The 16,490-nt window shown below is 40.7% G+C and overlaps 1 protein-coding gene across 1 annotated transcript in view; it reads left to right on the top strand.

Moving 5' to 3' along the window:
• Window positions 1-7,317: 7,317 nt before the first annotated feature.
• PPP2R5D (protein phosphatase 2 regulatory subunit B'delta) overlaps window positions 7,318-16,490 on the top strand; it is a 63,706-nt gene continuing 54,533 nt past the window's right edge. The window contains exons 1-2 of the mRNA XM_081943692.1: window positions 7,318-7,472; window positions 11,139-11,225. Of these exons, the coding sequence (XP_081799818.1) occupies window positions 7,446-7,472; window positions 11,139-11,225 (114 nt within the window). The 5' untranslated portion in view covers window positions 7,318-7,445. The remainder of the gene's footprint in view (window positions 7,473-11,138; window positions 11,226-16,490) is intronic.

Here is a 16,490-nt window from a genome sequence, read left to right as displayed (position 1 = left end):
ACACTCTTGGCAGATTATGACTATCTCCAGTTATACATCCTTAAGAATTAGCACTTTTCTGGAATGCCTTCTTGCATCCATCAAGCCTCTAGCACCACGCAATATCTGTAGGGTCGATGTTTATTATATATTCAAGACCATACTTTTCTGAGGCCACAGCACAGCATACTTCCTATTAACTGAAAGCCTTCTCTTGAAGCATACATCCTTTTCATGCCCTACTTCAACAGTATCTCATGCTGTACTTTGACTCATCACATTCAAGTTGTGTACAATCTAACAGAAAATCTAATAGGAAGCTCCTAAGCATGCCAAATGGCTGCTTAGGAGAAGGTGCTAGTTGTAGTTGCACCTAATGTAATAGCATTACTAATAATGAGGCATTGTGGTTGATCATTTATTCTTTCTGTGTGGCTCATTAGAAGGGGCATCTGAAAACTTTTTCCTGGAAAGTGTAGGTTTTCCTGTTTGTAATCTTTGTACCCGAATAACTTCTAGTTATACAAAGGATTAAAACTTCTCATAATTACTTAATTTTGGTAGTCTCAGTGACAACTTCTGAATAACCGTTAAAATATGGGAATAGTCACTAACAAAGGGTTAGTAGGGACTTTGCATGCTGACTCTGGAAATAGCTGGGAGTTGTTGACAGGTCCATCAATGTGATATATATTCTAAGAGCAAAGCAAGTTTGACATTTCACTGCATTTCTCATTCACAAGCTTTATGCTCTTCAGGATTGGTCAGGATTCCCAACATAACACTGATGCCACCTGCTTACCTTGCCTGAGTGTAGAGAAAGATTGTCAGGGGAAGATACAGCTGAAAAATATATGGTACCGTGGCAACCTGTTCTGAGCAATATGGAGATAACCTTCAGGAAGAAATGCAAAAATGATTAAGTAAAGATCCATATAGTTTTGGGAAAGAAAATAAGTGAGAAAGAAACTCAAGATAAATCTCCCTTGATTCTCTTTGATATAAAAGCAGGGAAACTCTGTCAGGCTTTAAAAATTCTGTTTACAATATATTCTATAATGATAGTGTTCTGGTACCTGGCTTGCCTTGATCACCTAAACATAAACATAAATATGTGTTCTCATCAGCCTCCAAAGGCCAGGACTGGGGATCTGACAGGAAATTAGCCATTATTCCTATGAATGCTCAGAAACTGGGTCCCAGCTGAGGTAAAGAATAAGAGGAGATCAGTTACACAAACCATCCATGGTGACTTGTTACCAGAATCATGTATTTAGAGATGTGATCCAAGCCATATTCAGAATGTTTAAAACAGCACCATCCCTATTAGTTTCGTGTATAATAGTTTGGAGATGCAAATTATGAAGCGATCAATCTTAAAGCCAATCCATTTTATGAGTTCTATTGAAATAGCTTCAGGCCATCTGCATTCTGGCCAGGAAATCATCCATTAGCCAAAGGAGTTTCGGTAGGCAGTTGGATCAACACTATCCATATGGAAGAGTGCATTGGCAAGGGCCTCCTCAGTCAGATTAATTGCTTGGTAAATGCATGTAGTAGTTTCATTGCAAAGAAAAGGAAATATTGAGCATAAAAGAACAAGTATCTTCAACATCTCAAATCCATACTGCTTGCAGGATGTTCTCTTCAGTGCCAGGTGCTTGTTTTTTCATGCCAGACATGGGAAGCCTTTGTTTCCATAATTGGGACTAGCAATTTGACATGTGGTAGCTAGGTAGCTCTTGGTTTTAGTCTCTTGTGGGAGGGAATGATGATATCTGGATATATCTTTAGTGCTCTAAAACTGACAAACAACATTCATATGGGATACATGAAAGAGGAAGATGTTTTCAAATGCCCATCCATCTTACACACTACTCTGCCCAAAGACCCTTATAACTGGTTGGCACATGTGAGACAGGCTGGCCTTGGGATTTGCATCATGCATAATGCAATCATTTTCTAGCCACCCAGCAGATACTGCTGAGTTGCCGAGCTGCCAGTGTATCCATATTTGGATGAAAGCCAAGTACACTGAAATCCATCAAGAAAAGTGGCAGCTGCTACTGTAATGCAAGCCAATAAGGGAAAGCTTGCCATAGCAAGCAAGAGCATCCATTGAGGTAGTTGCGAGAAGTATTAGTGGATCAAAGCATTTTAAAAACCCATAAATATGTTCTAAAGATTGTCAACATCCTGTCCTTAACATCCACAAGAATAGACATTACAGAGCAGCAGGAAGTTCTCTTTCTACATCTTTTCATATATGAATAATATGAAGATACATTTGGCCAAAACAGAAATTGGCATAAGACTGTGGATAGAATGTGAAATTTGTGCATTTTTTATTCTTTTGATTACTATTCTACACAACCAAGCAGGAGCTCTTGACTTGACTTTTCTTTTTATTTCCTCTTTGGTAGATCCCCTGACTCTAATATTTGCTGATTTTTCTGTATTTTGGACCTCAGGGCGATATTTCGATCTTAGTTTTTATCCAAGAATGCCAGACAGATTGAAATGGTCAGGGCAAATCATGATAACCCAATGTATCCAGTTGTGAACTTCTTTCTCTACATCTCTGAGGATGCAGTTCCTTTTTAATCATGCTATCCTTAGAAATTTCCTTACTTAAGCCAGGGTCACAGAGTTTGATCTGTTTTGTCTATTCTTATGCTGCCCTGCAGTATCTGGACAATCCATGGGTGGCATATACCTTCCTTGTCTGAGCTTTCAGCCTTCAGAGATAGAGCTGCTATCTTTGTCATGCCCTCATATTAGAAGTTCTGCCTCACAGGGGAAACTATTAATATATATTCCTATGGTTTTACTCATGTCCTGATCACCAGAAGGCAGGGTATGACTGGTTTGTTCTTATTGGGACTTATCTGACAAACATATTGTTAACCTTAGATCCTATATGCTTCAAATCTCTCTATTGCGAATTGAATTCTTGGGCGCATTGTGCCTTATAAAGTGTCTGGCTTTATGACTTTTGACAGCCCTTATTTTCAAACTCTGTTGTGGTGGTCAAGTCATTTCAGCAATATATACTGAAATAAGTCCCTCCCTGGATGATGAAGTCATGGAATCTCTAGCATGAGGATATGGCATAAATAATAGTTTTAATATTTTTTTTTAGTCAGAGAGATCAAGTAAGGTGGTTGTATCTCATTTATTGATTGTCCATATACTGTAATTTCCTTTCTACAAATTCTAAAAAATAGGGCTGTTGTCGATGATAAACCTAGGTGCATTTTATAAGAATAAGAATTTAATTTCCAGAATACAATTTGAAACATCTGAGGTCTAATAATTACAAATGCTAAGTCCCAATAAAGAGGTAACTGGTCATACATTGCTTCCTGGTAGTCAAGTAATGTGTAAAACCACAGGAATATATATTAAATAAGTGGGGAGTTTTATCCTACGGCTGGTAATCTAAGACACTTCCAGAAGGGTTCACTCTTCCTCAGCTTTGTCCTCAGTGCTCAGAAATTGATGGCATCCCTGACACAGCAGTCTATTAGATGGCTAGTGAATCCAAGTCATAGAACCTGCAACATGGACACTTTCTTTACAGTCTTTATGTGTTCCACTGGAGCAGAATAATGTTTTAGCTTGGATCTTCTGGGCATGAATGGATAATCAGAGGCAACGTAAGAATATATTTTTATCTCATCTAACATGCTATCACATCTCAGTGTCATTCTTACTTTTCGGTGCTCTATTCTTCTTTCCTAAGAAAATCCAACCACCTACTTTTCCAGATCTGTAATTTCCCCAAAATAAATAAAACAAAAGACTTACCATCAGCTCTTACTAAGATTTCAAGGAGTAAGCCGAACAGCTATCCAGAAATGAAGACTACTTATACACAATTGTTCTTGAAAGAACTGTGGACCTCAGCCAGAGCCATTTAGGTATTTTGTGGCTTGCTAGTCTATGCACACTGGGTTGATCGCACTATCTGCTCCATTTATTATTGCTACTCTGTACATCATGTTCAGTCTTGGCAAGAAGCAACATTTGTCAATTTTGCTTCCCAAGGACAGTGATTTTAAGTTGGCAGAAAAGGCTATAATACTTATGCCAAATTGGAGGAAAAGAGGAAAAATTCAGTAGAGATAAGCTTCTTAAGAGTCTGTCACTACTGACACATAAAATTCTACTTTCAATTGCAATGACATATCAGGATCAAAGTCCCAGATAACAAGCGAGAAAAAGTCTTCTCTCATTCCCCTTCCTCCCTTCAGCCTGAGAGGATCTGAGAATCCTTTAGCTGGTTCCATTTTAGAACTGTTGGAAGAAATGTCCTTCTGGGTTCAGTTCCAAGTGGGGGAAAAGCCACTGGAAACATGGAGGCTGCTTGGAAAGATGGTTTAATGGTGGACAGGATCACATGGCTTGAGTCCTGAACAGAAAAGATGATCACGTGCTTCAAGATGTTGGGTGAAGAAGAGGGACTGAGATGCAGAAAGTCCCTGGTTTTATATCCTCTCTGGCCTTTGATCTGGAGCTTGTATTCTGATTGGTTGTCAGACTCCCATGGGGCCATGCAGGGGCAACTCTATAGACTGCTTTGAGTCCAAGTTTGGTTGAGCATTGCTTCTTCCCAGGTGCCCGGTGGTGAGATGAGTAAAGGTCTAATACTATCATGCCTTAATCCCATCCCCCTGGAGCTGAAGTGGGGAGATCTTTGTTATGTAGACTAGACTGGCTCAGGCCTGTAATGGCCCATTGACAAAGGTTGAGCTATTAAGAGTGAGTCTGTTTCCTGCCTAAAAATAAGTTTCTCCATTTCTTATCCAGAGAAATATAATATTCTGCCTTTTCAATATTTCCCAGGATATTTCATTTTTCTAGGAGAGGGGTGGGTTATAACTTCCTACAGAACCATATTTAAATACCGTAGATGAGAGGTATCAAACTCATTGAGGGCTGCATCAGAGTTGTGTTTGACCTTGGAATGTGGTGTTGGGGGGGGGCGTGGCCAGCTCGACATCACTCATGTCAGGGGCACCATGGTGGCCAAGTGCTAAGGCAGGACTTCCCTCAGACCCTCCCTCACTCTCGTTATAATCTTCCTTCCTTCCTTCCTTCCTTCCTTCCTTCCTTCCTTCCTTCCTTCCTCTTTCCTCCTTCCCTCTTCATTTTCCTTTCTTCTTCCTTCCCCTTTCTTTCTTTTTCCTTCCTTGCTTTCTTCCCATCTTCCCTTCTTTTTGTCTTTCCTTTTTTTCCTTTCTCCTTTCCTTTCCCTTCTTGGATGCCCTCTGCAGTGAAAACGAGGTGCCTCTGCCAGTGAAAACGGAGCCCGGGAGGGCTGCGCGTGGCCCTCCCAGGCTCCATTTTCAGCTATGACAGACTTCTGTAGCCCTTTGCCAGTGAAAATGGAGCTCGGGGCCCACACATGCCTCCCTGGGCCCCATTTTTGGCCACAACGGCCTCCTGCAGCTCACTGGGCTCTGTTTTGACTGGCAGAGGGCTGTAGGTGTTGTGGCCAAAAACAGAGCCTGGGGGTGACATGCATTGCCCCCGAGCTCCATTTTCGCTGGCAGAGGGTTGGGGGCCGTCATGGCCAAAAACAGAGCCTGGGAGGGCCATGAGCAACCTTCCCGGGCTCCATTTGCACTGGAAGAGGCACCTCGGTCTGGTCCTTCCCTGTTCCTAGAGCGGCCCCACAAGCCCGATCTAAGATCTGAATTCAGCCCGCAGGCCTTGAGTTTGACACCCCTACGTAGATCATTCTGTTCAACCACTTATTTCTGCTAAGTATGCTTAAAAATAATGCTCAAGGACTGATCTTTCTGCCCATTCTTACACCATCCATTTTAGTATCTTTGTGATGTTCATAATCTGTGCAAGTATACAATATTTGTTATAATACTACAGGAATATTACTGTTGATCATAACATTTTTGTGGGTTTATCTAATCATATAGCTATAGCTACGAATCCTTTTAAACTGGCATTGTATACTTATGTTTTGGGGAGTAAATTCTATTAAATATTATAGAATGCATATATTTGCCACATATATTGCTGATCTAGTCCTTTGTATTTTTAGTTAGAAATAAATTTTGCTGAACTCAATAGAGTTATTATAAACTGCACATGCTCATTTAATTTCAGATGGGAAATAGGTTTCTAAGATTGTAATATTTATAAATCTTCACAATGTTTCTTCTCAAACTACTTCTAATATTTCGATCTATTGTTTTTCATTATAATTTCTATACAGCCCATCTAAAGACTAGATTTCTAACTGACCTTGGCAAAATTGTATTAATCTGTAACATTTATGATTTGGTTCTGTTTGCTTAACATGTTTTATCACAGCAACTGAAGTTTATATGGTAAATAATAACACTTAATAGAACACATTTTCATGATGTGTGAATAATTTTAAGTATAGATATACTTTTCCAATAACATTTGAATTCTATTTAATTTTATATTGCTTTTCTCCAATGAGTATGAGATCCATAATCCCAGCAAAGGTGCTTTAAATTTCAGCCTTGTTTTCATTTTCGGTCCAATGAAAACCAAGGCCTAATGCAACCAAACTGTGTAAATCCAGCCTGGATGAAATTTATTGAACCCTATACCAAAAAAGTGGGGGAAAATCATTTCCAGTGGGTATGGTATAATCTAGTTAATTTTTTTCTTATAAATTTCCATGAAATTTAAACTCACTAAAATTACTCTGCATAAATTTTAATTTGCATTGTTCAGAGAATAGCTACAGGATACTTTTGTTTTCACATTTGTAAGAAATGATTGTACCGAATTGGCACAGTGTCAACAAATCAGCAATACCAAAACATCACGAGGTAATGAAGAACATATATTAATATCAAATTTGTAAAAAAAAAATGCTAGCAAAATTAACTGCAATGCAGTTGTCATTCTTCCCAGTAGCTTCCCGACGAATTTCTCCGAGGAATTTTGTCTATTGGGCTGTTTCTCCTTGACAATGACACAGAAAACCTGTGTTACATTGTACCGATAGTCCCTTATTTCACAAATGACTCCCGTGTACTGTACACATTTCACGCGCCCCTTCCAACTTCTTTAAAGCAGGAATGGCGACCCCGACGCACATCCTGCCAATCCCAGCACTGCCCAGAAGCCGCCGAGCATTTTGTGCCGCCCCCCCCCCCCCCCGCAATCACAATTGCTTTGCAAACTGGCAAAACCTCTCCCAGTCTCTCCCGCCTCTCTCCTGTCCTTCAAAAGCCTCTTGAGATAAGCAACCAATGAGAAAATTCACGGCGATGACCTCTGGCCAATGAGGTAAAAGTGACGAATCAGTCGTCAGGCGGTTTTGGGGCAGCAGGCCCAATCGCCACGATCTGCCACTCCTGCGCAGAGGGTGGCGGCGACAGTGAGGACAACCGAGAGAAGGAGGCCGAGCCGGCGGGAGAGGCCGAGCGGGTCAGCTCGTAGTTCTTTCAAGATCCGGGATGCCCTACAAGCTGAAAAAAGAGAAGGTGAGGGGGGCAAACGGGTAGGCCGGGAGGATGCTCTGTTAGGAGGACGGAAATGCCGTAGTGCAAAAAACATGCCCAGGCCTGGCAAAGACCGAGTTCGGGGCCTCCGCCGGGAAGAGGAGCCTCCCCACCCGCGCGTCTCAAGCCGCAGGCTGGCAGGGCGGGTACGGGGGTTGCTGCAGCACTTTTATTTGCAAGAGTCACGGCAGCCCTTTTCGGGCGACGCAGGCAGGATCCGTGTCGTGCAACAGTTCCAGGAAGCGATCAAGGCACACCTGCGTGCAAGCAGACCTAGGTTTGCCACACATACAAACGTCGCCCGGCGCGCTTATACTGACACGCACGGTGCAGACAATGCAGTTTAGATTACCTCTGGCGAAGGCCCTTGGCGGTGGGGGTTTGTGTAGAGCGAGGCGCTTGGAGAAAAAGCCGGCTTACGGGCGCCGCTCTCGCTGGAACCTCCAAAGAGGAAAGGCGGATCGAAGTTGTGCGTTTCAGTGGCCTGTTCATAAATAAAAGGACCGTGGATGTACCTGCATCGCGGAATGGAGAATGCCGGTGGCTCGTACGATTACAGCTCAAGATTAAGATGTGCAAAAGCGGCGGGGTGGGGGGTGGGGGGAGACGGCTGCACGATGCATAGACAATTGCGGAGGTGGGGAACAGAGGAGGAGGGTTGGTTGCGGAAATAGGAGAGAGGATTTAGTAGAGATTGGCCCGGTGTTGCAATACAGAAGATCATGCTACAAAGAGTGAAAACAAAATGCACATTCTCACTTTGGTAGTAGAGATTTTTAATACGGGAGTAGTTGCAGAAGCGCTGTTCTCTTTGTTAGGCGTGTATTCACTGGTCTTCCACGTTCATGCATGTTTTTGCACGAAATGGACACTATGACATAGATAGGCCTTACATACATCTTTATGGAAGGTACCATAGGTAGGCTTAGAGAGACTCTACCCTCTTATCCAGCATTACACACTTAGGAAGTTGTAGAACACATCAGAGCCAATGTTGCCATTCTTACTAGATTGTGCAGTACCTAAGATACTGTGTACTTGTTCCAAAAACATTGCTAAGTAAGGAGCTAGAGATTAAGCAAATTCAAGGGCTGTGCATGTGCAGGCTGACATAATTCTTCAATGGTGCATGTATTTGAATAGTGTACAAAAATACAAGTGTGTGGGCATGCTTAAGTTGGTATGTTTGAGAAAGGAGCACTTTGAACAAATAGTATAATAGTTTTGTGTTAGCAAATATTTTGTATGCCATATGTGCAGATACAAAATACATTGTGTAGATGCTGAGGATACTGGTACAAGTGGACCTTGATTTATGGTCACAGTTAGGACCTGAGCTTCCATCACAAAGCAATGTGGTTATTAAGCAAATCTGTCATCCTTCCTAACTTTGCTTGTTGGAAACCCCTGGGAAAGTTGCAGATAACGATCATGCGACCTCAGGATGCTGCAACTGTCATAAACATATGCTGATTGCCAAGTACTTGAATTTTGTTATGTGACCAGGAGGACACTCCAATGATCATTAATGTAACTCACTTTTTTCAGTGCTTTTGTAATTTGGAATGGTTGTTAAATAAATGGTTGTAAGTTGAGGAGTACCTGTAGATTTTAAATGGGCACATCTACAAAATCATGTAATTGACATTACTTATACAGTTGTGTACAGTTGCAAGTAGATGGTAGGCTTTGTTTCTCTAGGTGGCAGAAATCTACAAAAAGTATAAGACGAGTATAAGCACAGATCTGATCAAATAATAAAAGGGCACACCAATAAAGAACATTAGTGGAATGCAAGTTAATATCTGTGTAAAGTTCATGAATGCATATATAATACATGGCAGAAATGTATTGATTAGTTGCAGAGAAGAGATACCCCTTGTAGAGTACATAGTCATGCTAAGTCTAAGATTGAGAAATACGACATGTCCAGTAATGGAAAATGGTCATGCTTTCCTTGCAGATTTCAAATTCATGTCTAGGTACAATAGTTCTGTCTAGAGCTAGCAATAATGCTGTCTAGGTTGTAAAAATCTGGATGTGTCCTAGATAGCAACAAATATGTCTTTGTATTATCTAGAGGTCAGCTGTGTTTTTGTAATCCAGCTGAGAAAGATAGCTGTTTAAAACCTGGGAAACTGCATCTTAGCAATGTAAAAGAGACTACAGGTATCAACAGTTTGAGCTGGCAAAAAAGTGCTTGCTTCAACCTCCGATATACCTTTATTTGACTTTGTATATAAAACATTTAAAATTCAAACATCATTGAAAGTGCTTTGAGTGCTAAATGGCCATTTTAACTTCAAAGTAGGTTGGAACAGTTCTGGTAGGATTGGAAAAGCTTGTTTCAAACTTGAAACAGGTATTTCGAGGTTAATACATTTTGCATGTACTTAGTCTTGACACATTTACTTTTAGTCTTTACACATTTTTACAACTATGCTCAGTTGATTTCAGCAAGGCTTTTGTTTTAGAAGACATTTGTAGGACGTCTTCTGCTAGTATATTGTGTGTGTTCTAGGGTTTTCTTCTACATTTTATATTTTTCCTCTTTTAAATATGTTTCTAAATATCAACTTTGTAAGCTTTTGCACAGTCTTAACATAATTTGGGTGCATCCTATTAGAGAAGAAGAATGAGGCAAGTCTAAATTGAACTAAGAAAAAAAGAGACAATTCATAGCACCTAAATAACATACATGCAGTTTAATCTACCAGAAGGCTATGCTGTAGTCTGCAAGGTGAAACACAATATTCAAAAATTTTGAACAAAATACAGTAACATTACATTATTAGAATTGTGCTGTTGCTGTAAGTGACAGATTTTTTAAAAAGTCATTTAAAAAACAGTATTGTACATCTGACAATGTGTTTTGAAAACTTGTGGGAACTTTTTTGCCTTTGCTTGGAATGATGATAATTATACTTTCTTTTTTCTTGTCATAAAAGTGGAATTATGTCAGTTCTAGTTTCTCTATCTCCACAACAACCAGTAGTACCAATTCAGCTATTACTATTTTCATTGCTTCGCTCTCTTTGGTAGCAAAACCTATCAAATCTCTTCTGGCAATAAGTCTAACAGATTTATTATGGACTATATTTTGTAGATTGTAGTTTACTTCAGAATATGCAACTGTTATGTATCTTGTGGAGTTTAGAGGCTGCCAAACATGATAAATAATGTTGATCTTTAAACCACCACAAATCTCTTTCTCTTAATTTTTGCTGTCTAGGAAAATACAACTATCCCACAGAAAATATCAATTAGATTCACTTGTTTTGGCAGAGCCAAGCAGAGACTCAACAGTTTAGTTTAAAACTACAGTCAAACAGGCACTTTTGCAGGGTGGGGTAGAGGGAAGGGCTTAACAAAATTGGGTGGCCATTCTAAAAGGAGAAGAATACATCATTCTGGGGAACTGCCTCAAGAGTGATTTGTTTTGCACAGATCTATCCTATGCTGGGAAAAGGATTTCTATTTGCATGAGTTTGTGCAATATGGTACAGTATAGCAGTTTTGTTTATAGGAAAATGTTTGTTTTTCACTTGCATGGTACCTATCTTGAGGACAGTTTTGTGGATCACTGCATCTAAATATGTTTGGCTGGTTCTGCATTTGTATCTTTCATTTCTTTTGCCTTTCTTCTAGGAGCCTCCAAAATCTACTAAAAGCACTACAAAGGCCAGCAGCAGCAGTGGGAAGGATGGAGGTAATGCAACAGAGAATTCAGAAGAGGTAATGGATTCAATTAATATCTTTTTTAAAAACTTTTCTAGGTTTATTTTCTGAGCCTCTGATTAGGGTGAGAAATTGATTCAGAGAGAGAAAACGACAACTATTCTTTTTCCTATGAGCTTATGACCCTAACCCTTGATGAGGTTCTAACTTACCTCTCCCTACATTAATGCTGTTTAGAATTTCTTGATTACAATTCCCATAATCCTCAGTTTGCTGCGTATTACAAGAATTGGTGTCCATTACAGCTGGAGTACATGGTATGGAGAAAACAAAGCCAACAAAGAGACTTGTAATAAACAACTATCCTAAATTCTCTTCTAGTTATAGAATCAAGATTTGGATAACTTGTAGCCTTTGGCCTAAATTACAGAGTGGTTCGCAAGCAGATAGTTCAGACCCCTACCAAGTGTGATCTTTCTCTCTTTTAACTATTTCTGGGGCTTGTCTGTGCATCCTGCACTTTGGGGCCTGTGCACCTCTGCTTCTATGGCCCTGGTGCTTATGCTGTTCTTGTGCCCTATGATCAGTGCCTCAGTGCTGTCTTTTAGTCCAGCCTTTTCCAGCCACTGGTAGGATTTCCCAATGTCTGCCACTTCAGCTATCTGTCGATGGTATAGCCCATGCAGGGTCTTATCTCGCCATGGCACTTTCTCTGCTTGATCTTCCTCCTACATCTGCTGCCACCTCTGGCATTCTCTCAGCAGCTCATCTTTAGGTGCCATCTTACTAATGTAGTCCTGCGTACTCTGGGTCTCATCTGTGACTGTGGCTTCGGCACTCACCAGATGGTGAGTGTGTGTGTGTGTCTTGTGTGTAAACAAGACACATTTTTTTCCAAAATGAAAATCATTCAAGGAAAAAAACCTACAACTGTTCATAGAGTCATAAAAGGTGTATCAGTACAATGGTAACCGCAGAATGTTTTGAGTTTTAGTGCTTTTTTGAAGATAATTAATGCTAAGTTCAGAAAGGTACATGTGGCAGAATAAATGTATAACTTGTTAGTGCATGAAATATATCCTGCTGATAAGCAGCAACCAATGTTTGAAAAAGTTTGGAATAATTTTCTTTGACTGCCGAAAATAGCACAAGTAAGTAAAGAAAGACTGAAAACTTAAAGTAATTCTAGGGCAGCCTTCCCCAACTTGCTTCCTCAGATATGTTTGAAGACTCTAGAATTCCCAGCCAGCATGGCGGCTGTTTCTGAGAAGTGATAAGGAAAGCAACAAAAGCAGAGCATTAGTTGAGGTAGAGATGAAAAATGCAATTAGCTCTATGTGGCTTGAGAAGGCTTTTGTTGGACACTAATACATGCTAGCTTTATGTAGCTATCAGCTCTCACAAGTAAACTATACAGGAAACAGGACAATATGTGCTAATTCTATCTTCTTGTAAGGGCTACATTGCAAGTCTGAAGGCACAAACTTCCTGCCTTCACTTTTTACTATTTGAACCATTAGAGTGGATATTTCCTTTTTTTTTTCTCTTACTGTTAAGTGACTGCAGGCTCCTGCCTCTCGCAACAGAATATTTCTTAGGCAACCTCTTTTCCTTCACTCCCCGAGGCCATTTATACATTTCATTACATCAGTACATGGTGTAGTTTGCTTATTCATAATTTGTTCATTAATCTGAAATGTGTTATGTTCGTGCTGCATTCTACATTTTTAAGTCATTGTGCACAAGCTACAGTAAGTGTATGGGATTGAAGAACATATTAAACCAAAAACAAACCAGCTACTACCTTACATTTAAAATAAAACAAAATACTTCCCTGCACTTTCAAAGCATGTGGTGGGGAAGGCTAGGCTAGGCCTTATTTCTTTGCCATGACCTTTCTGTTGATCAAATAATTGTTGACTGCTTTGCACTGACGTCTGGGTAGATCAATCCTTGGATACTCATTTGTTTTTAGAGCAAGTACAGCTAAGGAAAGTTCTTCACAGCAGAAAAGAAAGCTTGGCTTTTAAAAACAGGTATAAAAAGAACAGTGAATAAAGGCCCAAACGCACAAGTAAGGGCGAATATTGAAAAGAAAGTCAAGAGAGCAAAGGCAACTTCAGAGCCAACATTGATAACAAGCCCTTGTTTGTTCTGGACCCCATAAGTGAGAGCAGGATGCTGGTAAAATGTAAAGAGTTAGAAGAAGGAATCCAGTGTCTGCCAGAAAAACAACCATTTCTTACTGATTCTGTCAACTTCTGCATTCACAGTGCAGTTTTTATTTAGTTCTTTTATGTGGAACTAGGAATTTTCAACATTGCGTTGTACCTCCTTTCTCCAGCAGTGTACAGCAAAAAATATACTCAAACAGGAGTGCTGATTATGTTTTTTTTTATTTTCTTTTTGTTAAAAAGAAATAGTTCCTTTTTCATATGTTAGGTATGAAGACAGCATAGGAAATACCCTCTCATATAAAAAGGAGTGAAGGATCCTCTTTACCTGTTTAAATTAGGCAGCTTGTCACCCAAAAGGTACTTGTAATCTTCTGTCTAATTTCCAATGGCTTCTGTAAGAGATCATTGAAGAGGCTATTTACCAGTTATTTTATCTTGAAATCCTATAGCTATCTTAATTCCTTCCAACTGCATCATTATAGAATCATAGAATTGAAAAAACATCTCAGAACTCATCTAGTCTAGTCCTCTGTTCAGTGCAAGGTGTTTTCCCAGACTTTTCCAGAAATTGGAAGAGAGAGTGCTGTTACTGTATTTCACCCTATCCTTGCAGATGAAATATGGGAAATAAATCTAATTAATTAAATAAAAAATGAACTATTTCCCATATGCAAGTTATCCTGATTAGAATCACTCCTTCATCTTCATAGGGCAGCGATAGCGAATCTTTTTTGGCTCGCGTGCCACAAGTGGGGGGAGCGCAGGGGGGTCATCTGCTGGCGTACCGCACCCATAATGCAATGCCCGACCCCCCAGTGCGCATGCGTGCACAACACGTGGACCCCCACATTTTTACATGCTTTTTTCGCCCTCCCCAGGCTCCAGAGGCTTTATAGGAGCCTGGAGAGGGCGAAAAGAGCCTCCCCCCCCGAGGCCCTCCGGAGGTTTCAGGGACCGTCCGGAGGCTTCCCTGAAGCCTTCAGAACGCTTAAAACGACCCTCCGAGCAAACTGGAAGTCACTTCCAGTTTGCTCGGAGGGTCGTTTTAAGCGCTCAGAAGGCGTCAGGGAAGTCTCCGGACGGTCCCTGAAGCCTTCGGAGCGCTCAAAACGACCCTCCGAGCAAACAGGAAGTCACTTCCGGTTTGCTCGGAGGGTTGTTTTAAGCGTTCCGGTCCCTGAAGCCTCCGGAGGGCCTCCAGGGGGGCGGGGCTCTTTTCGTCCTCCCCAGGCTCCTATAAAGCCTCTGGAGCCTGGGGAGGGTGAAAAATGGCTTTTAAAAAGGTGAACTCAGCTGACAGAGCAGCGCCTCGCGTGCCCTGACAAATGGCTCTGCGTGCCACAGGTTCGCCATCACAGTCATAGGGGGTGACATGATGGTAATGTTCCATATCAAAGGGGTTGCCACAAAGATGCCACAAAGATGCCACAAAGATGAGGGAGTCAATCTATTTGGGTCCTAAAGCACCTAAGGCAGGACAAGAAGCAATGGGTAGAAACTAATCAAGGACAGAAGCAAGCTAGAACTAAGGAGAATTTCCTGACAGAACAGTTAATCAGTGGAACAACTTTCCTCCAGAAATTGTGAATATTTCAACAGTAGCAGTTTTAAAAAAGAGATTAAACAACATTTGACTAAAATGGTATAGGACTTCCTGCCTAAGCAGGGGGTTAAACTAGAAGACCTCCAGGGTCCCTCCCAATACTGTCTGAAATGGTATAGGGTTTCCTGCCTAGGCAGGGGGTTGGTCCAGAAGACCTCCAAGGTCCCTTCCAACTCTGCCATTGTATTGTATTGTATAACTCTGTTATTCTCTTATCTGTCTGTTAGTGTGTGCTGCTTTTTTTAAAAAGAGAAAGTGGTAGGGGTCTATACATTTTTTAACAGTACCTGTATCTTTGGTTCAAAAGAGGCCATCCTTTCTATTTCTTCTTGTTCTCAAAATAGGACAGGGAGTATGTAGCCAACAAACTTTGCAAAAATGTATTGCTGAGCGAAATACAATAGTTTGCATGAAAACACTTCAAAATATTCTGAACATCTCTTAAAAATAATATATCCATTATATGGGCTGTCAGAAATTCTCTGGTGAGGCCATATTAGTAATAATATTCCGGATGTTAACTGTTTGACATTTTGACTGCTTAAACCAATACAATGTTTCTCTCCCTTTTTAATGCACTTTGCTCAAGTTTCTGGAATTGAAAAGTGGCACAAGACCTCTTTGGATTTATAATGAATTGGCTGTGGTGAATCTCGTTAATATGCAGTGGGCAGCCCGGTAGCCTGGCAAGCTGCCCTATTGTCCTTGGAAAAAAAGAGAAGAGCAAGTATTATGCAGGGGAAAAAAGAGGGTATATGCCATCCATTTCCTAATGTCACTGGAAAGCATCGTTTTGTATCAATTGTTTCACACATTATTTTCTAGTCCAGGGAATCAATATGTTTCTCCCACTTTTTCTTATTATCTATTTTTCATTCTAGTTCCTAACCTATGATGACTTCTCTGCTATCCATTGTGGGAGTGTTTACAAGCTTATAGGGGACAGCTGCTTCCATTTGAAATTTCTTTATTGTACTGCTTTGAATTAGCCAGCAAGTTGCTAAGGGATAGATTTGTGAGGGGGAAAAAATGAAGTCAGAGCCATTGGTATAATTCCAGTAGATGTTTTGTCAGCGTTGGTCACTGAGCCTCTGTTGCAAAATGAGGGCAGCATTTGGGAATAGATCCAGCTGAATTCTTTTTCATTTGGTGCTAGTATTTTTTGTCTCTTTAGTTTCCATGTGCCTGTCAGTTTCAGCCTTTTCTTTTATTAATGTAAAGGTAGTCCTTGAGTTACAACCGCAATTGAGCCCGACATTTCTGTTGCTAAGCAAAACAGTTGATAAGTGAGTTTTGCCCCAGTTTATGACCTTTCCTGCCACAATGATTAAGTGAATCCCTGCAGTTGTTAAGTTAGTAACATTAATAGCTCCCCCTGTTGACTTTGTCTGAAGGTCACAAAAGGTTATCAGACACTGCAACTATCATAAATACATGCCAGTTGCCAAGTACCAGTGGTGGGTTTCGGCCGGTACGTCCCGGTACAGGAATACCGGTGGCAGCTGGGAGCAGTGGCCACCGTACCGGAACGATGTGTTCCTT

This window comes from Natrix helvetica (assembly GCF_964273705.1).
Source record: "Natrix helvetica genome assembly, chromosome: 2".
NCBI lineage: Eukaryota > Metazoa > Chordata > Lepidosauria > Squamata > Natricidae > Natrix > Natrix helvetica.
The sequence above is the reverse complement of the archived record's forward strand: the minus strand, read 5'-3'. Positions and strand labels throughout refer to the sequence as shown.